Source organism: Phasianus colchicus, chromosome 4 (genome assembly GCF_987193195.1).
Source record: "Phasianus colchicus chromosome 4, bPhaCol1.hap1.1, whole genome shotgun sequence".
NCBI lineage: Eukaryota > Metazoa > Chordata > Aves > Galliformes > Phasianidae > Phasianus > Phasianus colchicus.
In genome coordinates this window covers 47,285,351-47,307,827 of record NC_143439.1, presented here as the reverse complement: position 1 = coordinate 47,307,827, position 22,477 = coordinate 47,285,351, and the positions used below count along the sequence as shown (strand labels likewise).

At 38.7% G+C, this 22,477-nt stretch overlaps 1 protein-coding gene across 2 annotated transcripts in view; it reads right to left on the bottom strand.

Moving 5' to 3' along the window:
* The window catches only part of SCFD2 (sec1 family domain containing 2), a 180,284-nt gene that overhangs the window by 85,044 nt on the left and 72,763 nt on the right, over positions 1 to 22,477 (bottom strand). For both annotated transcript variants that reach the window (XM_031588583.2, XM_090139441.1), the window contains exon 5: positions 19,414 to 19,663. In XM_031588583.2, the coding sequence (XP_031444443.2) occupies positions 19,414 to 19,663 (250 nt within the window). The remainder of the gene's footprint in view (positions 1 to 19,413; positions 19,664 to 22,477) is intronic.

Sequence of the window (22,477 nt, the reverse complement as noted above, 5' to 3'; positions counted from 1 at the left end):
CGCAAATAAGAACTTCAAACAAAATTATTCACACAAAATCATGTTTCAGATATTACTACTTTTTCCCCATATCTTCTTCACTTTTCCAGCTAAGTCTACTCTTCTTTCAACTGTTAATTACCATTGCTTCATTTTGCTATCTTCTCTATCAATTTATTACAGGCTTTGAACATAATGAAGAGAAGGACTTCATCTGTAAATTTAAATCTCAATTTATGCAAAATAGCACCCTCAAAATTACACTAAAATTAAATTAATTTCTATGCCAACTGCTGCCCAGACTTATAACACACAGATAACCTCTTAACTACAAAAAGAAGTGGACAGCTGCTACATTCTCTAGGTACAGGACAAAGGGATGGCATTCTATGATTCTGTGATTCTGTAATTCTTCACATTTTTCCAAGTTAGGTCTCTGTGTCTGTTTCTTTGCTGCAATAATTCTTTTCAGTAAGTTACATATTACTCTAACTCAACTGCTCTCTTCTGACACTCTTCCAGAAGCCCTGGATGAGCACTCTACATCCCAACCGACTTACTGAAAAGATGCCTTCCACCCAGGCTTATCTTTCTTTCTTTCAAATTAATGCCTCTCTCTGTTGGCACCAGACTTCCATTACCTGCACACAGAGAATCCTACAGAAAGCCTGTGCTGGTTTCAGAGACAGAGATGTGAATAGAAAGCAGGTATTAAAAACTGCTTCCATCAACAAACTGCTTCATTCAAGTTGGATTTTGTGCTTATTAAGATTTCAAGACGAGATTATGTTCGTCTTTTGCAAAAGGGTTATGTTTATATAATAACCCACATCACTGTGCGTTTGCTGCTGAACTTGTAAAGAACATCAAAGCAATGAACTGGCAGAAATCACTGGCTAAATCCTAGGAATCCAATTTTTTTGAAGTATTCATCTCTTGGCAGCTGCGGCTTCTCCTGCAGGTGCAGAAAGAACATTTTCTTTAAGTCAATTTATTCATCTAGCCCAATTCAAAGACTGTTTCACTCAAAGCTGAGAAAGTCTTTGGTTGTTAGATACAGCAAATGCATTTCCAATTTACAGATAAAAACTAGATAGCAATGGATGATCTAGTCCAGAGAAGCTTTAAGGACATTAGAATCTGTCAGCTCTATTACTAACTGGAAAAATCTGCATTTATCAGAATGTCTTTCAATTCAGTTTTTAAAATGTCCTCAGCACTTCTAAGGAAGATTTGTATATTGATTATATTTGTATTGTTTGCAATTCTAAAATTTAATTTCATTCCTTCCAGACAGAGTGGAACAACAACAAAAAATAAATCTATCTGTAAAAAAAAAATAATCTATCAGAAAAAAAACCAACAACAACAGAGGCTAAGATTAAGTAAACGTGACTGAATATTACAGAAATTCCTGGCTAACAAAACAAGTCTAGATGCTATGTACAAGCCATAGTCCTTTGTGAAGAAGCATAACTAGCAGTTACCTATTAAAAAGAATAAAGTATGAAAATGTACAAGGACTTAAGCTAGCACATCAGTGGTACTGCAGCATAACTAAACAGCAAACTTATTCCCTGAGAGCAGTTGCTGAAGTGGGAACACAAAACTTACCCAACCATGCCATATTGATGCAGTACAAAGCTGCAAGACAACTGGAACTCCTGTCTGAAGGTACCATTGCTAGCTAGTTCTCCTATTGCTGCATTTATTGTAATGGCTCATATAATTTGTTTCTCCACAACATGCATTGCACTAAAGATGAAGCAAGGTCTTCTGCAGCATAAGCCATTCCCATGAATCAAGTATCAGGGCCAGGAGAACTCCAGTGCTCTGAGCAGGAAGAGGGATGTGGTGTAAGGGAGGCAGGTCAGATCGAAATGAACACAGGAGAGAGCAAGAAGACCTAACCAGTGCCCTGCAGAGGAGGGAAAGCTCTGTGAGGACAGGGAGGGAAGTGAGATTTAGCCTAATCGTACCCCACAGCTGCGCATTCATTAGGCTGCAGGACCATGAGGGTGTGAGCTGTGTGATGAAGGGCACCAAGGAGGACCGTTGAGATTTCTGTTATCTCAAGTAGAGCTCCAGGCTATTTTATTTCATAAGCAGTTTGACAGTCAGAAGAAAGATGGAGCAGGAAGGCAGCAGGATGCCTTGGTGAAAGCTAAGGAGCATGTAAGCTTGGGCAATAAGGTGCTAATCGCATGGCACTGGAGGTCATGAAGTAACGTTCAGACCAGCCAGCAGCCATGATGCCTCCAGGAGCCCTGTTCCCTTTGGCTCTGCAAACTGGCTCCCCAGGGACACTGATGCAAGCTTTACACAATCTACACTGCAAAAAGAAAAACCCAAACCATCAAGGCATTGACTCTGGCTAAAGCCAACAGCCACCTGCCAACACAGTGCTGTGAAGCACCACCAGACTGCAGTTCTGCGGAGCTATTGCTAAAGGGAACTGAAAGTAAAGGCTGAGTTTTCACTCCTTGTCCTTAGACTAATGGACAGAAAGAACATTATTTCTGCCAAGTTATCCTACATATGGAAGTATCTTATTTTTGGGAGCTATTCAAGAAAATTAGACAAGAATTTTGCATGAAGTTGTTAATACTTACAATAGTGAATGAAGCATAGGTTCATTCACATCACATCATTTCACAGTGATATTTCTAAAGGAATATGCATTTGTCTGGGTAAACTGAGCAGTATCATCTGAACAAATCATTGTTCATTTGCACACATGAAAACTCACATGACGAAGCTGTGTGTACAATTTTACCCATTGGCTGAATAATCCTCTACCACGGAAAGGTTTCATTCAGCACCTTTTTTAAAAAAAAACTTGTTTCTTATGAAGTGAGGAAGATTGCAAAGTCATGAAAGAAAACTTGTTTTTTACCCTTGTTTTCACTTGGTAGAAGAAAAACAGAACTGAGATGTTGCTTGTAAAAGAATGCAAATTGATTGTGTGAAGGAAATTATGAAATGAGCTACTGGATAAGACTCTGTTTGGAGTAGCATTTTCTTCCCTTCCTTCCTTCTCTTCCCATGACAAGCTTCAGATAATGACTTCCAGGACAGCAGCCCTCCCTTCTCACTGCTATACTAATAAGAACCTTCCTTTTGATAAGCAGGGCTGAGGACAACACCAGCGTATCAGAGCTGCCATACCAACTCCGATCCCCTGCAGCCTGCCCAGCCAATTAAGAAATTTACACAGCCAGGTTTGAGAAGGATGCCTTGGTGAAAACTAAGGAGTATGTAAACTTGGAGTGACCATCACCAGCCCAGCTGTGCTCCGTTTCTGGGTCAACATCTACCACCTTCAGAAAATCCTACCATCAAAAATGAACCTCTGGCACAGAACTAACCATCAACATCAAGGCATCTCTGTTCCTGCAAATATAAACAAAAGGCTTTGGTCAAATAATTCCTTAGCAGCAGCTTTCTTAATCGCAGCCAAAACTTCATACTGTTATACCTGCTGTACTATATCACATTTGATGCACTCTGGAAAAAATCTACACAGCACAGGTAGGAATATTGACTTCAGTCATAGGCCAGCATGAATGTTTTGATCCTTCAACAGTAGCTCTGTTTTCACTAACAGACACAAACACGGAGGTAGATTATTCACAAAATGTCTCAAGCACAAATACTTTTTATCCCGTTAGTCAAGGGAATAATCTAGCATGGAACAGAACTGGAAAGCAGATAAAAATTTAGTGTATTTATGTCTTTCATTCCATTTCCTCATGATAATTCAAAAAAGTGTATACTTAAATATAAAGATAAACAGTTAAAAATTAAAATTATGAACAAACACGTTTCAGCAATGTATGCTTTTTCTTGTTGCAAAACAAAAATTAATCATCATGCAAACAAAAAGGTTTACTATCATTATTTTCCCACAAAGTTAATACTTCTTCCAAATCAAAGTAAACGGTTTTGCACCCATTAGTGAAGATCTTCCCTTTCTATCATTTGCATCATCTCTCCATTCAGATTGAAGTTTTCTACCAAATATTTTTCACACACAGGAACACCCCTCTTGTGATGTTCAGTCAGGGCCTAAGCAAACCCATCAAATATTGGCCCCTTCTAATGCAGAACATTCTGCTTTTCTAAGCCTGTCCAGAGGGAACAACGAGGAAGCTCACCTTAAAATCTAGCTTCAAAATTGGCTACTTTTTTATTTTTTATAGTGTACCTTTTTTATCCTGAATTTGTTGAATTTCTGGAATATTTTCAATATTAGGGTATTTCTCTTCCCTACCTATAGAAACATTTTAAAAACGGTCCTGGATTACTCAATTACTATGTAATCACACAAAGCCTTTTTCTTTGCTTTTTTTTCCCCATCAAATTGCCCTCTGAATACTAATAGAGCAACAGTGCATAACGTCATGAATCTCCTCATTATGAATTTTTCAGGCAGTACAGTATCTGCTAGCTTACTATTCCAAATGTGCTTTCCACGTTCCTGATGTAGGGCTCTATAACCATTACCATCATCTTCACCACCTTTGTATCAGATAACAAATGCCTGCAAGAACTTCTGCAGTATAAGTATTGCTCAATCACAATAATTAAAAGACCTTCATAACAAAGATCAAAACCTTTTTTTAACTTCCAAGATAGGCCAGTGCTGCCTGGTGATCAGCAAGGATACTCTACATTTTCACAGGGCATTTTATTGCTTAAAGCCTTGCCCACTGTGACCTCTCATTACTAACACTGATGTGGGGACAAATTGGTCATTTTTACCACAAGAGATTAGTTGAAAGATTAACTTTAGGTGACATTTACTCCTATGCCAGAAACTTTCAAACTTTTCTTGTGAGATGTTTTTATATCTTCCACTGGCTTGACTGGAAGCAGGATTTGTTCTTTTGGCTATTGTTGAATCTGTTTTGGTTTGTAGAGCACCAGTTTTTATTCTATGACCTCTCGTAGTTTGGATAGCAAACACAACAGTTCAGGGCATGACCCAAAGCATGCTGATGTAAGTGAAAGAATTCATACTGACTTCAATGATCTTTGGTTTTATGCCTAAATAAACTAAAAGACATAACCACTACTTAGTTAAAAATAGTAATGCTCTTGAGACCTCATAAAGTTTTAGGAGTGAGAAGCATTCAAATCAAAAGATAAATTTCCACTCTTTGCTAAGGATCCTATGAACAGCTGCCATTGATAACCACAATGACCCTTCAGTAAACTTGCAATCTGCATGACCTGCATACTCAGACATCTGACTGTGTGACTTACATGCAAACCAATGAGAAATTACATTCACCATAGTATTTAAAGAGCAGTAATAAGAACTTGCGTAATTCTGCTTAGCTGTTTACAAAGCACTCTTCAAGACTATCTGCCATGAAAAATGTGCTTTATGGCCACCTGATCGCTTTATATTTGAAAGTTCTTGCATACAAGAAAAAAGATGTAATTTGATAAAACTAAGAGGAACAAAGATTTCTTTTATCTGTGATAAATTAAAAGGTGATAAAAAATCTTTTTAAGGGATGTGTTGGAAAGCTCTGTTCTTAAAAAAATCCCAGAACTTTTCCATGTTCTCTTTCCACTTATTTAAATGCTTTCCTACATACAGAAACAATGCATCTGTTATGCTAATGATGTCTGCATGTTCTGTGGAATAAAAGAATAAATTCCCCATCCCTGTAGCCCTTTTTAAAAGATTATTTTTAAATGAAATGTCAGCATATTAAAGGAAAATCTTTCAAAAAATCAAGAGGAAGCCATACCTCCTGTTAGCCATTAAGTTATCTCAGACATGTTTTATTGTGAATCAACAATAATAATTTACTTATTGCTGTTTTCCCACTGTGTGCTCAATTCAATGGAACTAATATTGTTTGTTCAGTTACATGTCCCTTTTGTTATTTTTAGTAACTCCAAGTCCATCCCTAAATCCTCTCTCAAATGTAAGGCAAATTTTTGATTTTTAAAAATTTTTTAATATGTTTCAATTAAACCCTTATGAAACTCTCACAGCATTGCTGGTGGTTACATGCTGGCTGGTAGGATTTGTGATAGTGATTTGCTGTTTTAATTCAATATGTGATGAGGTAGCTTGGCAGGTGTGGGTAACTTTCTCCCTAGAGGTCTGCCCTGGGAAGACAGGCCAGCTAATAATGTAGAAATTAGAACATTTCAAACAAGATCAGGCTTACTGCTATAGAAGCAGTTATTAATCTGAATTCACCACTGCCAAAACTTCCAAAGACTGAGCAAAAACCAAAATCACCATCTCAGAATAAATTCCCAGCAGTGACTAGGAAAAAAAAAAAAACACAAAAAAACAAGGAAATGTATTTTAGGTCAGAAATTAACTTCTGTAAAGAAAACCTTACATTAAGCAAAAGGAAAAAAATAAGTGCATGGAAATAATTGTTTGGTTACTACGAACTGAAGAAAATACATTTATCTGAGATTAACTCCATGTCAAGTTTGGAGTCTTGAAAGACCGCCAAGTGTCTGGGCATACATATTTTACCACTGAAGTATGCTTTTGTTTCAGAATGGCTGAGCCCCCCGAAATGATGTAATCCCCAGCGGAAGACTGACAGGCCTTGAGATATTCCAAAAACACAGATGACACACAAAATAATGAGTAATCAGTGTAACTATATTGTGTGTTATCCTGCAAGAATCCAGCCACATAAAGCTAATGCACAGATAACAGCATTGCTTTGAGCAAAGCAGGAGTGGAACGTCACAAAGATTTTTACAATGAAGAAATCATTCTAGAAGCACAATTAGCTACATGGGTGGAGGGAAGAAAGATGGAGGGGAACATATGCCTTTCATAATTAGGGGCTCCGATTATACTGTAGCCGAAAGGGATTTTTTACATTTTAAATCTAATTACATTTCAGAATGAAGCACACTAATTGGTATTTCTGCAGCCTGTTTGAAGAGAACCTCATCTGCTTAGGGAGGGGGAAAAACAACAAAAACCAGTGACCTTCATACCATCTATGCCTAACATCAAGTACTTTTGCCTGAAGTATTCATGGTCTCTCTTCTCTTGTTGAATCTATCTCTGGGAATAAGTGCTCTATGACTCATTTCAGTTTATCTCCTCAAAACCAGGAAAGACATACTAGTGGATAATCCAGAATCCAACAGATATTAAATCCAACTAAAAGCACATCTGCTACAAAGAAAAACAAACTGAGCAATTCTTTCTACTGTTATGAGAAATAAACTGCAAAAAGCTATTTGTGAGACAACACATAAGGTGGCACCTCAAACCCAGCATCAGTGAGGCAGTTGGGTAGGGAAGGGATGTGTGCATGAAAAGGTGCAGAAATACCCAATTATTGCAAAATAAATGGCACGATGCACTTCCAGTTCCTATCTGACTGCCAGAAACACAGCAGTACTGGAGAAGCAGATGGAAAGTGGAAGCAAAAACTACAGTTCTCACCTGTTGCCTCATAAAAACAGCTGTAAATGAGTATTACCTCTTTTAGATGTTGCCTTTTGAAATACATGCCATATAACTGTATTTTTGGCACAGAGAAATGGTTTCTAAGATAGAAAAACTAAGAAGGAAACACCATGAATGTAACTCAGATGCCATTAACTAGAACTAAATATCCAGATCTTAAGACAATTAAAGTGCCAGTGAAAGGGGATGGCTTTTAATATAGAACTATTTGTGAAAAAAGAAGGACTTTTCAGAATGTGAAGCAAAGAGAAAGGCACAAATAAACAACCATGAACTGGAGTAAAGCAACAACCAACCTTTGCAATCTGACCTTCATAGATGAAGCCCCAGGAGGCACAGAGGTACAAGGAAGCTGACAGGGACCCAAGGAACGGTTTAGGAGGAGGTGGTTGAAAAAATGAACCACGGGAGGACTGGATCCACATGGGTGATGGAGAGGATGAGGAAAGAACTGGAGCGAAAGATGGGGAAAGCAGTAGAAGTAATAACAGATGGGCAGGGAGGAATACGAGGAGGATGGTGTGGAAAAAAGAGCCATAAGCATGAAAGAACAAAGAAGTCAAAGGAAAATAAGCAGAAAATCTCAAACTGAATCAATTGTTAATAAACCTCAGTACTCTCTTGCTGTCGAATACCTACAAAGCCACCTGTATGTTTACTGCCTGCAGAGGCAGGACCATGTAGAATCCAACCTACAAATGCACTGATCACTGCTGCAAGCAGCAGACAGCTCTGCTGTTCAGCCAAATTATTTGAACTTGCCAGTAAAGTATCGTTCTCTACAGTGAAAATGTTGTTTCAGCTTTTAAGTGTTTTGTTTACTTACTTTGAATACTATGGTGAAAGCATCAAAGGAACAACAGTGAGTATGTGAAGCCAGGCACTCAAAAGTCAACGCCTGCCAGAATTCTGGTTCCCAGCATGGACAACATCAAGGTATGGATGCAGTTGATTAGTCTGCGAGATTTTTTCAGCCAGAGGATTCCTGCCTCATTTAGCACACAAGAGTTGCAGGAATATGAGAGAACATAGAGAACATGTTAAAAAGGGGCAGAAGATAAAATGATGAAGAACTGGACTCTCTCTGACTTTTTATTCTTCTTTATTAGGCATGGACACTGGTAGCAAGGCTCTTTCCAAAATTTTATTTGATTACATTTACCCAATCTGGAGCCTCTCTTCTAATAAAACTCCTTCCAGCTAACACAAGGGTACCTGTGCCACGTCTATATATTCTCTAATTGCTCAACATTCTAAGAGAACATAAGGAAGAAAGGCAGAAATCCCAACAGGATCATGGCATATCTCCAGGGAGCTTCTTGGGCACAGACACACTAATATTCATTAACCTGGGTCACTCTATTTGGTGCACCAGCAGCAGCATTTCACCTGTGGCTAAAGCATTCCCCATAGATGGTTTTGTTATTGTAAATCCATCTTTCTCTTCCTCTACTTTACTTGAAAGTCATGCAGCTGCATCAGTACAAATGGTGTACACATATCTTTATAATAGATATGCATACACAGCACCAAAAAGCAAAGCCAGAAGCATTTGAATAAACCAGAAAGTCCAGGACTTATATCCACGTATTCCTCATGCTAACACAAATCCATGGAAGCCAATTACATACTTGTATTGCTTTCGAGTAAATGAATGTGTCTAATTGGCTATGACTGGCTGTTACCACCTCTCATCAGGCACGTATTTCTACAATAATGTTTATTTTTATGAATGAAGAGGGAAATTAAAAGAGAATTAGACATCTGGTTGTAAACTATCCTAAGTGGCGCATACTGCTTTCTAAAATTATGTAGGACACAAACATTCCTCTGTTATTCACACAAAACTCTTGGCTAATAGAAATCATTCAATCCAGTTTTTCAAACATTTCTTTCCTTGCCCAACTAAAGGATATCCAGGAAAGAATGGAAAAAAAAAAATCCTTAGGCTCTGATCTGTGAACTTTCCTGCCTCACCAGACCACAGTCTCAGAGTCTGCAAAACAGAGCAGGAGGGTCATAGCAAAATGTAACTTGACCTAAACTTTAACCATCAGAGGTGGCTTTTATTCAACTATAAAATTTATAACTAAACAAGAACAAATAGGGAGAAAGGGAATACGAGAGCACACTTTATGTGTTGGTTTAAAATAAAAGACCACGACAGATCTGTCTCTAAGGTTTATAGCAATCACTGACTACCTAAGCAAAGATCTGTGAAAAAGCTTTCATTTAAACAAGATCACACTTTTAAACTTCTGCTGCACATGGCAATATTTAGATGCTATTGAAACCAAAACAGCAGAGCATTAACAACTCCTGTAAGGATGGTTTTAAATGGCAAATCTCTATTAGTAAGGTTGACAGATCAATGAAAGTGTTTAATCCTGTCTATCCACTTACATCTGCCTTGATCTACAGATCACAACAGCTTGATCTGTTCCTTAAGCTTCTCCTCAGCACTGCTCTAAGCAGGAGGAGCACTGGCTGCTTTCACACTGATTTATGTAGATGAAGAGCCTGACCTTTCATTATAGTACATGTGAAAGCAAATTATTTTGATTATACTGAGAAAATGAACATATAACCTCCAGAGCCAAAAGCTCAAGATGAAGAGGGAAAAAACAGAGCATGCAAAATAGTGAGGTGCCCATGCAAGTGATGCATATTTAAGCCATACATTGTTGAGTATTTATTAAATTCTATAACTTCTATTAAATGTGATTTTTATTTGCCTTATTTGATTCTGATGTTGAAATGCTAAGAAAACCAACATAGCAAATATTTTGAAAAAAAAAAAAAAGGCATACCAATTATTCAAGAGTTTTCTTTGAGTTCCCACTGTGATAATATACAGCTTTATGATTCCATCTCAAAGGTGTACTTAACTGCTTCTTGAAATACTATATTCCAGCATATTGAATCATCCTTAAAACACACATAGATTGCTACCCTGAAGGTTGATTACTCAAAATTCAAAGGACAGAAATCAACCCAATAAAACATGGAAAGCATGAGAGAATAACAGCCACCAATGAGCTGGCAAAAACAACTACAAATATCTAAAGCTGAAAGTTATTACTCCTTGTCCCAGTGGAGGCAACGCTGCCTGTCCTTGTGTGTTGCCAAAGGGGCAGCTTCAAGGAATCACCAACCGATGAATTGCTCAGAATGGGTGTGTCAGATTGAGCACATAACATGGTATTTAAAATAGATGCCAAATTGACAAAAACTATAACGGGATACTTAGAAAGCACCACAAGAAAGCACCAAGAGGTAACAAAGTAAAATTTTACAATCTACACTAAGCAATTCAACATTTGTGTCTCTAGCAAAACATTCGTGTCTGTGCACTTTGTGTTACATGGGTGGTGACCACAAACAAGCCTTTTCTTTATTTCTTAATTTTAAAAGTGTAATCTGATGGTTATTTAATACTTCACCATTTCTTGTTTGCCAGGCTGGGCGTGCTCTGCAAAACAGCAGGAATTTACACATAATTTTACAATATGCCAAAACTTGAATGTTTTGCAAGGAAGTTACTTGCATGGAAAGATGAATTAAAGAATTTCACTTTGCCATGTACAAAGAAGAGCACCTTTTAGAAAGTTTCCTAATTCTAAAGCAGTTTCTGTTTTCATTTTATGCTTAAAGCAAAGAGATGTTCAATGTTAGGAGCATCCTTCAAATACTATTGGATTTGCATGCTGAAAAATACCACAAATCATTAATGAAAACTGCACCATATCAGTTTCCTGTTTCAGTTGGCTGTCTTGCTAAGTTGGCAAGAAGTCAGAGGCCTGCAGAGCTGCAGGCATATGTCTCATGTTAAAATAGAAAAAAAAGACTTCGTGTTATAAACACTTCAATGAAAATTACTATCCAGTTTGGAGCCAACTGAGCCAGGTGCTGAAGACAAAATAAACAGGCAACATATGAAAGCTTAAAAAGAAAAAAAAGAAAAGAAACAAAGAAAAAAAAAAGAAAAAAAAAAGAAAACAAGGAAAAAGAAGAAAAAAGAAGAAAAAAGTAAGTAAAAGAAAATGAAAAAAAAAAAAGAGAGAAAAGGGGAAAATGAGAAAAAAAGAAAAAGGGAAAAAAGGAAAAAAAACTAAATAACGGAAAAAATGGAAAAAAAAGCTCAGCCATTGAGCTTCCATTGGGATGGTCTTCTATCATGCATTTTAATGTACACTGTGAAATGCAACCAAAATATCTCTGCATTTGTACAAAGCAGTCTGATATCTTAACAACTATGTAGTACAAATTTTTACCACTGATTTTTAAGATATGCCCAATTTTTTTAAGACATGCAAAAAAAAAAAAAAAATATATATATATATATATATATATATAAAAGTTATGATTCTGACTGGAAAACAGTTTTTCTCCCAAACAGCTTACCAGAAACCCTCTGTGCCACTTGCTTAACAGTGGGGAATGCTCCAGCACCAAGGCTGTTTCATCTCCTGCCGCAATTCCAGAGACAGTGCAGACGACCCCTGAGCATCGCACCAGATTTAGGGACCTACAAACTCTCTGCTGGGAAATGAGCCAGGAATCCACCCAGGCAGCATTGCAAAGCCTAAAGTCTGCAACAGCTGGCATGGCTGGCTTGTCACCCTTGGGTTTTGTGAAGAAATGGAAAAAAGTTTTTAAAAAGGTCATAGCAAAAACTTACAGAGGTCTTGGAGAATTCAAGGGTCTTCAGCAGAAAATCATTTTGATGTTTGTGTAAATGAGGTATCATGTCACGTGTAAATGAGATACCACATCATGTATATAAGATATCTTTTTTTCCCTTTGCTCTACTATCACAAAGCAAAGAACCAAGATGTCCAAGCAGTGGGAACATCTCCAGGTTAGACTGCACGAGTTCTCATGCAGCTCTGATCACGCAGGCAGGCAGCAGCATTCCTCATGTTTTTCTGGTGCTCCTGGAAGGACAAATGTTAGTCGTCCTCCAGGGCTTGTGCTTCGCAAATACTTTCCACTGGATCATGGCCAAAAGGCACCAAGAAAATAACACAGATACTAGGAGGCTGTCTTCATGCTTAGTGTTACACAGAGCCCCTTCCAGCTAGAAGGAGGGCTGTTTGTGCTGTCTAAAGAATCAGCTGGGGCAACAGGAAAAAAACATCCTGAGCAACGAACTCATTTTCAAACTGGGAAGCAAATGGTTTGGGATTCATTTGACTATAGTTATAATCTCAGCACAGGCAGGATAAAAGTATATAGCTACAGCAGCAGAGCATACGTGAGGTCATTCAGTAACGCCAGAAGGAAACGCTCCTCCAGGAGTGCCTGGTCTGGGACATGGCCATCCTTCCCTTGTGGGATAGGGACAGGCCCTGAAGAACACAGCTTGCACTCCATACAGCAGCAGCCTAACCTGCAGAAAAGGTTCTTTGCCATTTAAGTGGAGTGCAAAGCTGTTGTGCAGGAAAATGGCCGTTTAGTGTCAGGGATGAGAAGAAGCTATTATGTATTTCAAAGAGTAGCTTGTCGATCCATTCAAAATGTTCAGCAATTCAATGTTGTCGAGGTATCCGCTCCATCCTCTGTAACCCCCTCTATGAACTTCTAACATAAACAGTTTAGTTTATAGCCCCTAGCTGTGGTGGGGAACTGATCCCTATCTGCTGACCCTGCTGCAGGCAGCCTCCCCACACACAGGGAAGCAGGAGCCATCCTGGCACCAACCCACTGCCCCGCACAGGCTGCAGAGCTGCCCTGCAGGACTCAGCACCAGCACCCTACTCCTATCTTGTGCACAGTCAGCACAAATACAGAGATCCTGAAGTATGAACAGGCAAAATGAAAGCTCAAGAATGCCTGGAAGACAGCACAGCTTAAGACTCCCATAAATTTTCAACATAAAGAGCTGAGTAACTTTGAAATTCTTGCATTACACTCCTTTGAAAATTCAGGAGGGACTGTTTTTCATTTAAATCTTTCTGTTTTTTCCTTAAGTCACAATAGAAATTTGTTTGCAGCTTTATTTTGCTTTGGATAAATAGGGACTAGTTATATTCCTCAATAAATGCCTATCCTACATAGAAATACTGGATTAATTCTCCTCTAATTTGTCTGCACGTTGCTGTTAAGAATGTGTTTAGATTTTAAGAATGTGAAAAAAAAAAAGTCTCTCAGTAAGATGGACTAAATTCTCAATTAAGGGCAAAATGAAAAAAAGACTGTTTCATAAAAAAGATTATTTCATAATCACTAGCTCTTTTACTGGGTCTGCTGTGAAACCAATGGATTATCCAGAAATAAGCTATAATACAAGGCTGTGATAGGAATAGCCTGAACTAGTGGACATTTTCATCTGTATCACAGAAATACTCTTGATAAAAGCCATCATTTTGAAATCAAGTAGAAATTCAAATCATAGAGATGCTGCTCTTGGGTCTGACTGTAGTTTCAGGATATTTTTCTGAACTGCAAGGGATCACTAGCAATAATTGAGCCACATCTCTGATGTGAAAAAGAGAAAGGCTTGCTGTGTCCCTCAAGAGAGGAATTCAATCACAACTGGAAGAGCTACATTATAAGTTCAACAAAGGAAATGCTTCTGTAGCTACCTGCCCACCAGAGAACCAGGTTTGGGAAATCGTTGTTTCAAAACAGCAGCAAAGCCACGGATGTGGCAAAACAAAAGCAAGCATTTCTGTTTTCTCCTTATCTAGTAATGGACATGCTTGTTGCAAAACCAGTATTGATTTTTGGACTTGCTCGGAGTATGAAGCAATGGTACCTTCAGGTAGCCTACATACAGAAGCAGAATTCTCCAGCTGGACTGGACCAGCTGAAAAAATATATTTTTGATTGTGTCATGGCTCTGTTAGTGTTCTGTATGTGTTTTGAGGGTACGAAGCTCTACATGGATATTTACAAGACCACATAAATGGATTAGATGATAAAATAAATAGGATATTTTACAACTTACTTTTTTTTTTAAATGACTGCCAATAAGACCCACCAAAAACACCCTTAGAACCAACATTCTGTTGAAAAGCGTTATTATCCATTATGTTTTGGTCTATTCTGTTTCCCCTCCAATTTGTAACATTCTGCTGGAAACAGTGATGAAGAACATATGTCTGCAGTAAATTGCGCCCATGAGAAATCTTGGAACTGTTACATTCAGTGTTATTACCCAAGGCAGTAAGATAGTCTGTATTATTTAACAGCTCTGTCAAACACAACAACATCAACATATTTTTGTTATTATGCATGCAAAAATTACTGTCTTCTTATGTCTCGTTGGGTCACTAATGCGTTGCATTTTGATTTTAATTAACAGTTACAAGATACTCTTAGTGTTTCAGAGAAGTAAGGTGTTATATAAATGCAAAATGTAGTTGCAGTGCATATACTTTAGAAAACATATGTTCAGGCAAGGGTAAGGCTGAAAAGCCTAACACTTGAAAGCTAGGAAATGGCAAGTGCTTATGCATCTATCACAATATAAGCTTACGCAAGTGCAGCATCTTAGCATGTTCTGAGGAGTGCTGCAATAACCTGGGCTGCCTTAGGGAAATCTGGTGCGTCCAGCTATTCATACAGACATCTCTGAGAATCCCTTTCTTTCCCACTGCTGCAGATATCGACCCAGTTACATTAACACAGACAGTACAAACAGTCCTGTGTGCACTGCCGAGCCACATCTTTTGGGGCAGTGGCACCAGCTCTGCAAGGCAGTCACATTGCTGAACATTTCCTAAGGGCATAAGCTCAGGCAAGCTGAGTAAGTTTGTACTTAGCAAGTATTACAGAAATAGAAGATAGCTCAAATATACCCAACTACTATTTTGACTGATGGCTTGACCTCAAAACCTTAATAAATTATAAAAACAAACAACATTTTATTATTTTTCTAGTGAATCTGAAGGATCAACAAAAGAAAATATAAATGAGTATATGTCAAGATTGCACACCTTCTATGCTTTGCAAAAAGAAGGAAAGCAAAAGGCTAAGGCAGCAGTGCAGAGCCACTATTGAGATGTGGCTTTTAATTTCAGCTTAAATTGATCAAGTATCAGAAAGCAGTTTTAGTACAGTGGTAGATCCAAAACAAAGCTGATACATCAGGCAAAAGGTATATAGGGAAGTGAAGGACAAAGTCCTCTCTGTTCAAGGAAATGTAATCACTAGTATCTGAAAACATATATAACATCTTTGTTCCAAATGAACCAGAAAAAGCTGAGGGTGCCAACTTCATGGACTGCAAAATGAGACTCAGTAGAAGACACTTGCTGAATATCTCATGGAGAGCATTACTTACTCGCTAATATTTACACTGTATGTGGAAGAATAACTGAAGCTGTATTTTTCTGGTTCTCCATGGTACTCAGTCCATTCAGGCTCATAGAAAATGCACTATGTAATCATGAAACTGAGAACAACACACAGGAGTCAAATTATGGTTGCATGGGAAATGAAGTTACTGGCATTTCTCAACTCCGAAGTGCTTGGCTTTGCAGCCTAACTTTTGTATGCCTTTCTAAAGGCAAAAATGATTTTTGCTATCTGTCACTACAACAAAAACTGTCCAATCATACATCATTAGTGGTGCTTGAAACTTAAACCTGCAGCTTTGCTTTCCTTTGAGCTACTCAGTGAGAGCAGCTGTGCTGCAGAGAACAGAGCCAATGTTGAGGAACTGCAGGCTCACTTGGGAACCTGAAGCTGACAAGTAATCCAACTGCACACATCTTGTATCTACTCAGTACCTTGGCTTCGTTTTCTGGCCTGATAAGTCTAATTTAACATTCTTGCCTTATTTATCTTGATGGAACTCTCAAAATAAAAGACTGTGAACATTTTGCTGTCTTCTACTCATGGATGAGACATTGCAAGAATTACTGAAATTGATTTTGGTCCAATTCACCCATTCACTTTAGTGACCATTTTAAGAGCAAAGGTTTACTTTTGTTTCTGACTTTAAGTAAAATGCTGGGAGAACATTGTACGTCCAGAACACAAACAATCCAGATCTGCAATTGCATCTGACTTGCAGAGCTGGACTGAATTTATGAAAATGGCCCAACTTGTGGCTGCTAACAGGAACACTCGGGTGTGTAGTTCATAGCATGTCTAAGACTGCTCATGTTTCCTCAGTCAGTCTTCTCAAGTACTCTGTTCAGCAAATACAGCAATTTACAAATTCAGCAAATTCCACCACTACTAAGAAAACAAGTTATTGGATGAAAAAAGGCTTGAAAACTACTGAAGGCATATTCCTGGAAATTCCATTTCATAGCTCCCTATCAGGACAATCCTTATTTTTGGTCATAACAACAGATTTTAATTTTTTTTTTTTTCTTTTATGCATAAGTCAAAAGAACTGTCACTCTAAATCAGATGTAAAAACAAAGAATGCTGTTAAAATGAGGAAGTATGCAAGCAAGGAGTAATATCATCACCCACTTGTACAAAAAACACAGACATGGTTTTCCTAAACACAACAGAAATAGAAATGGAAGACTGCAAGGACCTGGTTCTGTGGTAGAAAGTTTGTAACATACCAATGACATGCTTGGTCTAAAACCATCCACAAATCAAGATTCCATAGTGGACCTGGCTGAAATGGAGTTAAATTTCTGCTCAGCAGCCCTATAGTGCCATGTTTTGGATTTGTGACTGAAACAGTATTGATAACACATGAATGTTCTGGCTGTTGCTGAACAGTGTTTGCACAGTGTCAAGGCTTTCTCTTTTTTCCCCACTCTTCCTCCCCAGCAAGTAGGCTCGAGTGGGCAAAAGGCTGAGAAGGAATGCAGCTGTCTCAGGTGGCCTGAGATGACCAAAGGGATATTTTGTACCACATAATATCATGTTAAGCATAAAAACCGGGGAAAGAAGACGATGACAGGGTTTTGGCCATAATCTGGAAACTGAGTGGGCATCAGTCTGCCTGTGGGAAGTAGTGAGTAATCTCCTTTGCTTCACTTGTTGCTTTTCCTTTCTTTACTTCACCTATTGAACTGTCTTTACCTTGACCTGCAAGTTTTCTTGGTTTTGTTCTTCCTGTTTTCTCATGCCGTATTGCATGAGGGGAAGAGGAGAAAGAGTGAGAGATTGGGTGGGTGCATGATTGCTGGCTGGGGTCAGCTCACCACGATTACTTAAAAAAATATATACATATATGCATATATATAAAATACATATATATATTTTAATCTATTTTCAAATGTTTAAACTTTCCAAAGCAGTCCATACAAAACACAGGTGTGATAACTCAGAAGTTCATAATCAGATGCCTCAAATAACAAAACAAACACTTAGCATAAGGATAACTGCTTTGCTTCCCACAATGTGTTTCTAATAGTTAGACAGTTATGTAAAAACAGATAATTAATTTTATTCCATAAAACAAAGAATTTTTGCACTGAAACATTCGTTCACATGTTTTTTTTTCTTGGAAGCTGAGCAAGAGCACCTAGATATTTAAATTTTTACTCAGGAAATAATCACACTGGAAACCTAGCACAAAAGTATATTCATAAAATACTAGAATTATTATAGATTATGCAACATAACACAAGCACAGTGTATATTTTTATCCCCATCTGTGTTTGCAACTACATAAACTGATAAACTGAGACCACCAGAGAAAGCAACAAGGGAAGCCTCTATAGAGACAGAGATGTGGCTTCACTTTGGTACTTGACAGAAGTTTTTGAGTTTCAAATCATCTTCCACTTTTCTTAGGCATGACAAACAGAAACTGACAAATGGAACACAGAGTATTACAGGGAAAAGGGTAAAATATGAGGAAAAGCTTTTTCAGAATGAGGGGTAGGACTGCACCACATCCTGTAGAAAACACCATTGAAGTTGCAACTGAAACACCATGTAGTGGATAAGGTGTGCAGTCCATACTGATAACCAGGACAATGAAAGTATCATCAAAAAGCATGAAATACTGCCAGGTACACACAGCTACAGACTGCAGGCATTGTGGTGAGGAGTATTAAAACATTAAAACAATGCAAATATGGCTGAAATTGCCCATTCTACAGTAAGAATCTTCTAATAATTTCAGTATTTTACACATAAAGCAACAGCAGATCAGTCAGAACACATATGCACTCTGAAGCAGAATTGTCCACTGGGAATATCAGCAGAATAACCAACAGCAAAATAATCCCAACACCCTTGAGATTCCTCACTTGAACAAATTCTTGGCAAAGGCTTTCAATTATAAGCTCCATGCAACATTTTGATTTATATTTGCATGCTCCCTGTCTCAAAGGTGACCTAGTCAATGACCAGCTCACTATTAGTAAACGCTGAGAAAAATGACAGGAGGAAGTAGAGATCTCTTCTGCTACTCCGATATGCCACGCTCAAACCATAGCTCATTCATTTAAATGATTTTTTTTAATATTATTTTTTTAATTTTTTTTTTTTACATGTGACATTGACAGCAAGAGGTCAAAGCTTTCCTATCCTATGAGTGCTCACCTAAGAAAAGGCTTACTGTGCTGTTTTTAAAGGCTAATGTTCATGTTGTTTCAGCAAAAAGCTTAATGTTGGTTTTAGACACATTTCTTCTTTTATGCCAGACAGACCAGCTCCTAGCATTCACAAAACAACTGTGGTTCACTGAATATGTTTCCAGAATTAATTTTGACTTCCCAGGGTCAACTTTACACTGATCAATGAAAGAAACTGTGGAAAAGATTACCTTAGAAAAACATACAAACTTAGCCAATCTCTAACAAAAAGAATAACTTGTAGAGCTTTCATTGGACTCAGCACTATTCAAGCACTGCCTGTCAGTATTTGGCATATATGAACATCAGAGATGGAAAAAATCTACAGGAAATCTTCATGCTGACTCACATACTCTCTGCACCACAGGCAAGTCAAACTGCTTTTACACACTCCTCCTAGTTCCCACGTTCAACACCATCCAAATCCTCACCACACAAGCAGAATCTTACCTGTTATTTTCTGCAACAAAGGAGACAGCTCTGGTTCATCACAAATTGCCTTGACTAGAGCCTTCTTCACTTCTTCCTCAGCTTTGTCCAGCTCTTCTCCATTTTTGATTTCTCCAACCACAGAATACATGTACACCAACAAGACAAAGAAGTCCTCACAGGTATAATCATCTTGCATCCTCTCACTGTAAGACTTGATCATTGGCAGTAACTGGTTCAACACGCTGGGCATTTCTGACTCTCCAATAGTCTGCAAAACAGAAGGAAGACTATGTCAGATTGACCCTATATGTCTTACCAGTTAGCATTGGACATACCACAGTACCTGCATTTGCAGGAGTTGCTATTTCTGCAGTGATTTGGGGTAGAAGGGGAATCTAAAAACATTAGGATTCCTCAGTCTGGCAAGGAGAAGAGTGAACAGGAGATACTACTGAAGCTTACAAAATGACAGAGGTGAATAAGCTCACTGTAGAAGTCAACACATTCTGCACTACAGAACCAATAGAGGATGCTGAGGAGACCAAGTCAACAGGTTCGAAAAGGAACTGGACAAATTCCCAAATGATAGACCTAAAGATGTACATTGAAAGGACTGGTGAGGGATGCATCCTCCAACATCCCTAGTATAAGAGATGTGGATTCTGGGAAAATATGAGAAGAACAGTCAGCAGAAAGAGCCCAGAATTCTTCTATGCATTCCTTAAATAGCACTGGCTATAGCTGCCATTAGATTGTTTGCCTAGAAGGACCAGTATCATTCAGAGAAGAGAGACAGAAGTACCCTGTATGAGGGATCCAGCTCACTCATGGTACTGCTGCTATTGCTGTTGTGCCTTGCAGGCAGAGGATGGCAGAACTAGGCCTCAGTGCTCGGTCTGCAAACTATCTGCTATTTCAAGGGGGATTGCTTTAGCAGACGATTTTTACTGTCTACATAAAAATAATGTTATTTAAACGACAAGAGGGAATGCTGCTTAGACATAGAGCTAATATCAACAGCTATTCAGGATTAGGCCCACCTGTGCAGCAATAATCTGTGTCCTTAATATATTTTCAGGAAGTCCCTAGACATATTCCACAGCTTTTTTCCCCAGTGGACTGCTGTCTCATGCAGTACACAGAGTAGGCAGTGTTTATTTAATGAAACATTGTTCAATATTTGCACTCTCACTTGTCACCATATGGTCCCCTGACTTATCACTGCTCAAGCAGAAAATTGATTAGTTTCCTACAAGTTTTTTCCTTGTCACTCACAATTGCAGCATCCTAGCACTTTAAAAGCCTTTAAAGATTAGATCTCCTCCATGTACCGATAAGAGAACTGGAACACCAGCCTTTTCAGAATGGATTAAATTGGAAAAAGCCCAAGGTTGAACACTTCTTCCAAATCCTGGGCCTCCTCCTTGGCCCTGACTTTGTACTGGAACAGGGAGTTCAAAGCCCAGCTCTCATTGACTTCAATGGCTAGCGGGAACTCTCAGCACATCTGCAAATTTGACCCTGTGCTTTCAGGTCAAAAACCCAGAAAATTAGAAGCAGACGAAACCACCTGTGAAGCGTGTGGTTTGAGTGACCAGTGTGGCTTCTTATGACAGCAGTGAGGACAGTCTTCCTGCAGGGCAGTGATCACCTGCCTTGTGTGTGCTCGTTCCTCCTTCACAGCACCCTTGACCGTTTCTGCTGCTGTTGCAGGGGTCCTTCCCACTGAAAAAACACTCTCTGCAATGTAGGTCAAATTAATTCCCACAGCACTTCAATGCTGTGAAGTCAAAAAGGTAAAGGTCATGTGGAAAGGGAGAGCAAGAGAAGAAGTTGTCATAAAGCGACTGTGGAGAGACAGGCTGGCACTGAGAAAAGGATGAGAAATTTGAGTATGTTGGCATTTCCTCAGAAATTGAAATTTTTGCTTGCCTCTTCTCAGCTCTATAGGAGGAGGAAGATTTGTAGAGCTTTTCCGTGGCTGTAAAATGGAGACTTCGGATACAAATCCCCTGAAGTACAACTCTGACATCCACTTAAGACAGGGCTGGGGTTTACACACACTGTGCAGGTCTCTGCCATTCACAGCCATGCAGTGTTTACTACCAGTGACCTGCCATCCTTGCTACACGAACAACCACATAAAATGTCCACGCACTCACTTTCTGCTGTGAGCTGGCTTGAAGCTTGTCAGTGGGATCAGATAAGAAGCGGGGTCAGTGCACGGTGAGCAGGAGCACACTGCTGTTGCTTGGGAAGGGAGATGTGGGAGGAGGGCAGCAAGGTCCCCACACGGCAGCAGTGAGCAGTCATACCCTTCCCAGAGGTCTGCAATACCACCCTCCACACTCTGCCCTTCACCCTACAGTCAGCAAACAGCTCCATAGAAAATATGTGGGTCAATTTAAGCTTAAAGGGAAACACTGAATATCCTATAGCCCTCATAATCAAATCTGCAAACATTTTTTTTTTTTTGGTTGTTACTGCAGTAACTTTAGACAGTTTGGTCATGACAATAGGCACCACAGCCAATAATGTTTAAATAAATTCACAAAAAGCAAAACCAAAAAATAAACAAACAATAAACAACAGAAAGAGATACAGCTTTATACAGCTTTATACAAGGTCATGCAATCACAGTTAACTGCATTACTTTACTACTGAGCTGGTCAGGGATTTCATACCTGTCTTTGAGCACACAAACAGGAAGTTTTGTCCCCAGTGTGTTCTATGACATTCTTCAGGGGTTCCTAGTTTTGGTTGTATTTTATTTTAGAACAAAGAATCTTTGAATCACAGAAGACCGACAGGCATCTCATAAGCTAATTTTTGTACGCTGATCCATTACACATTCAATCCCAAGAAAGCAGGAATTAGGTTCTCAGAAAACTTTTTTGCAGCTGGTGTTATAGGAAGCACCACTTTTGAAGGGCTTTGTGCCCCACCCAGTTCCTGACACAGATGCAAGTTTTGGCATGGACCCACCTTTCAAGGGAATTTAGTGTCACTTGTGCTCTTGTATTTAAATAAACACCTTAAATAAAATATTTCTAACAACCCATATGCTAAACCTAACAAGTAA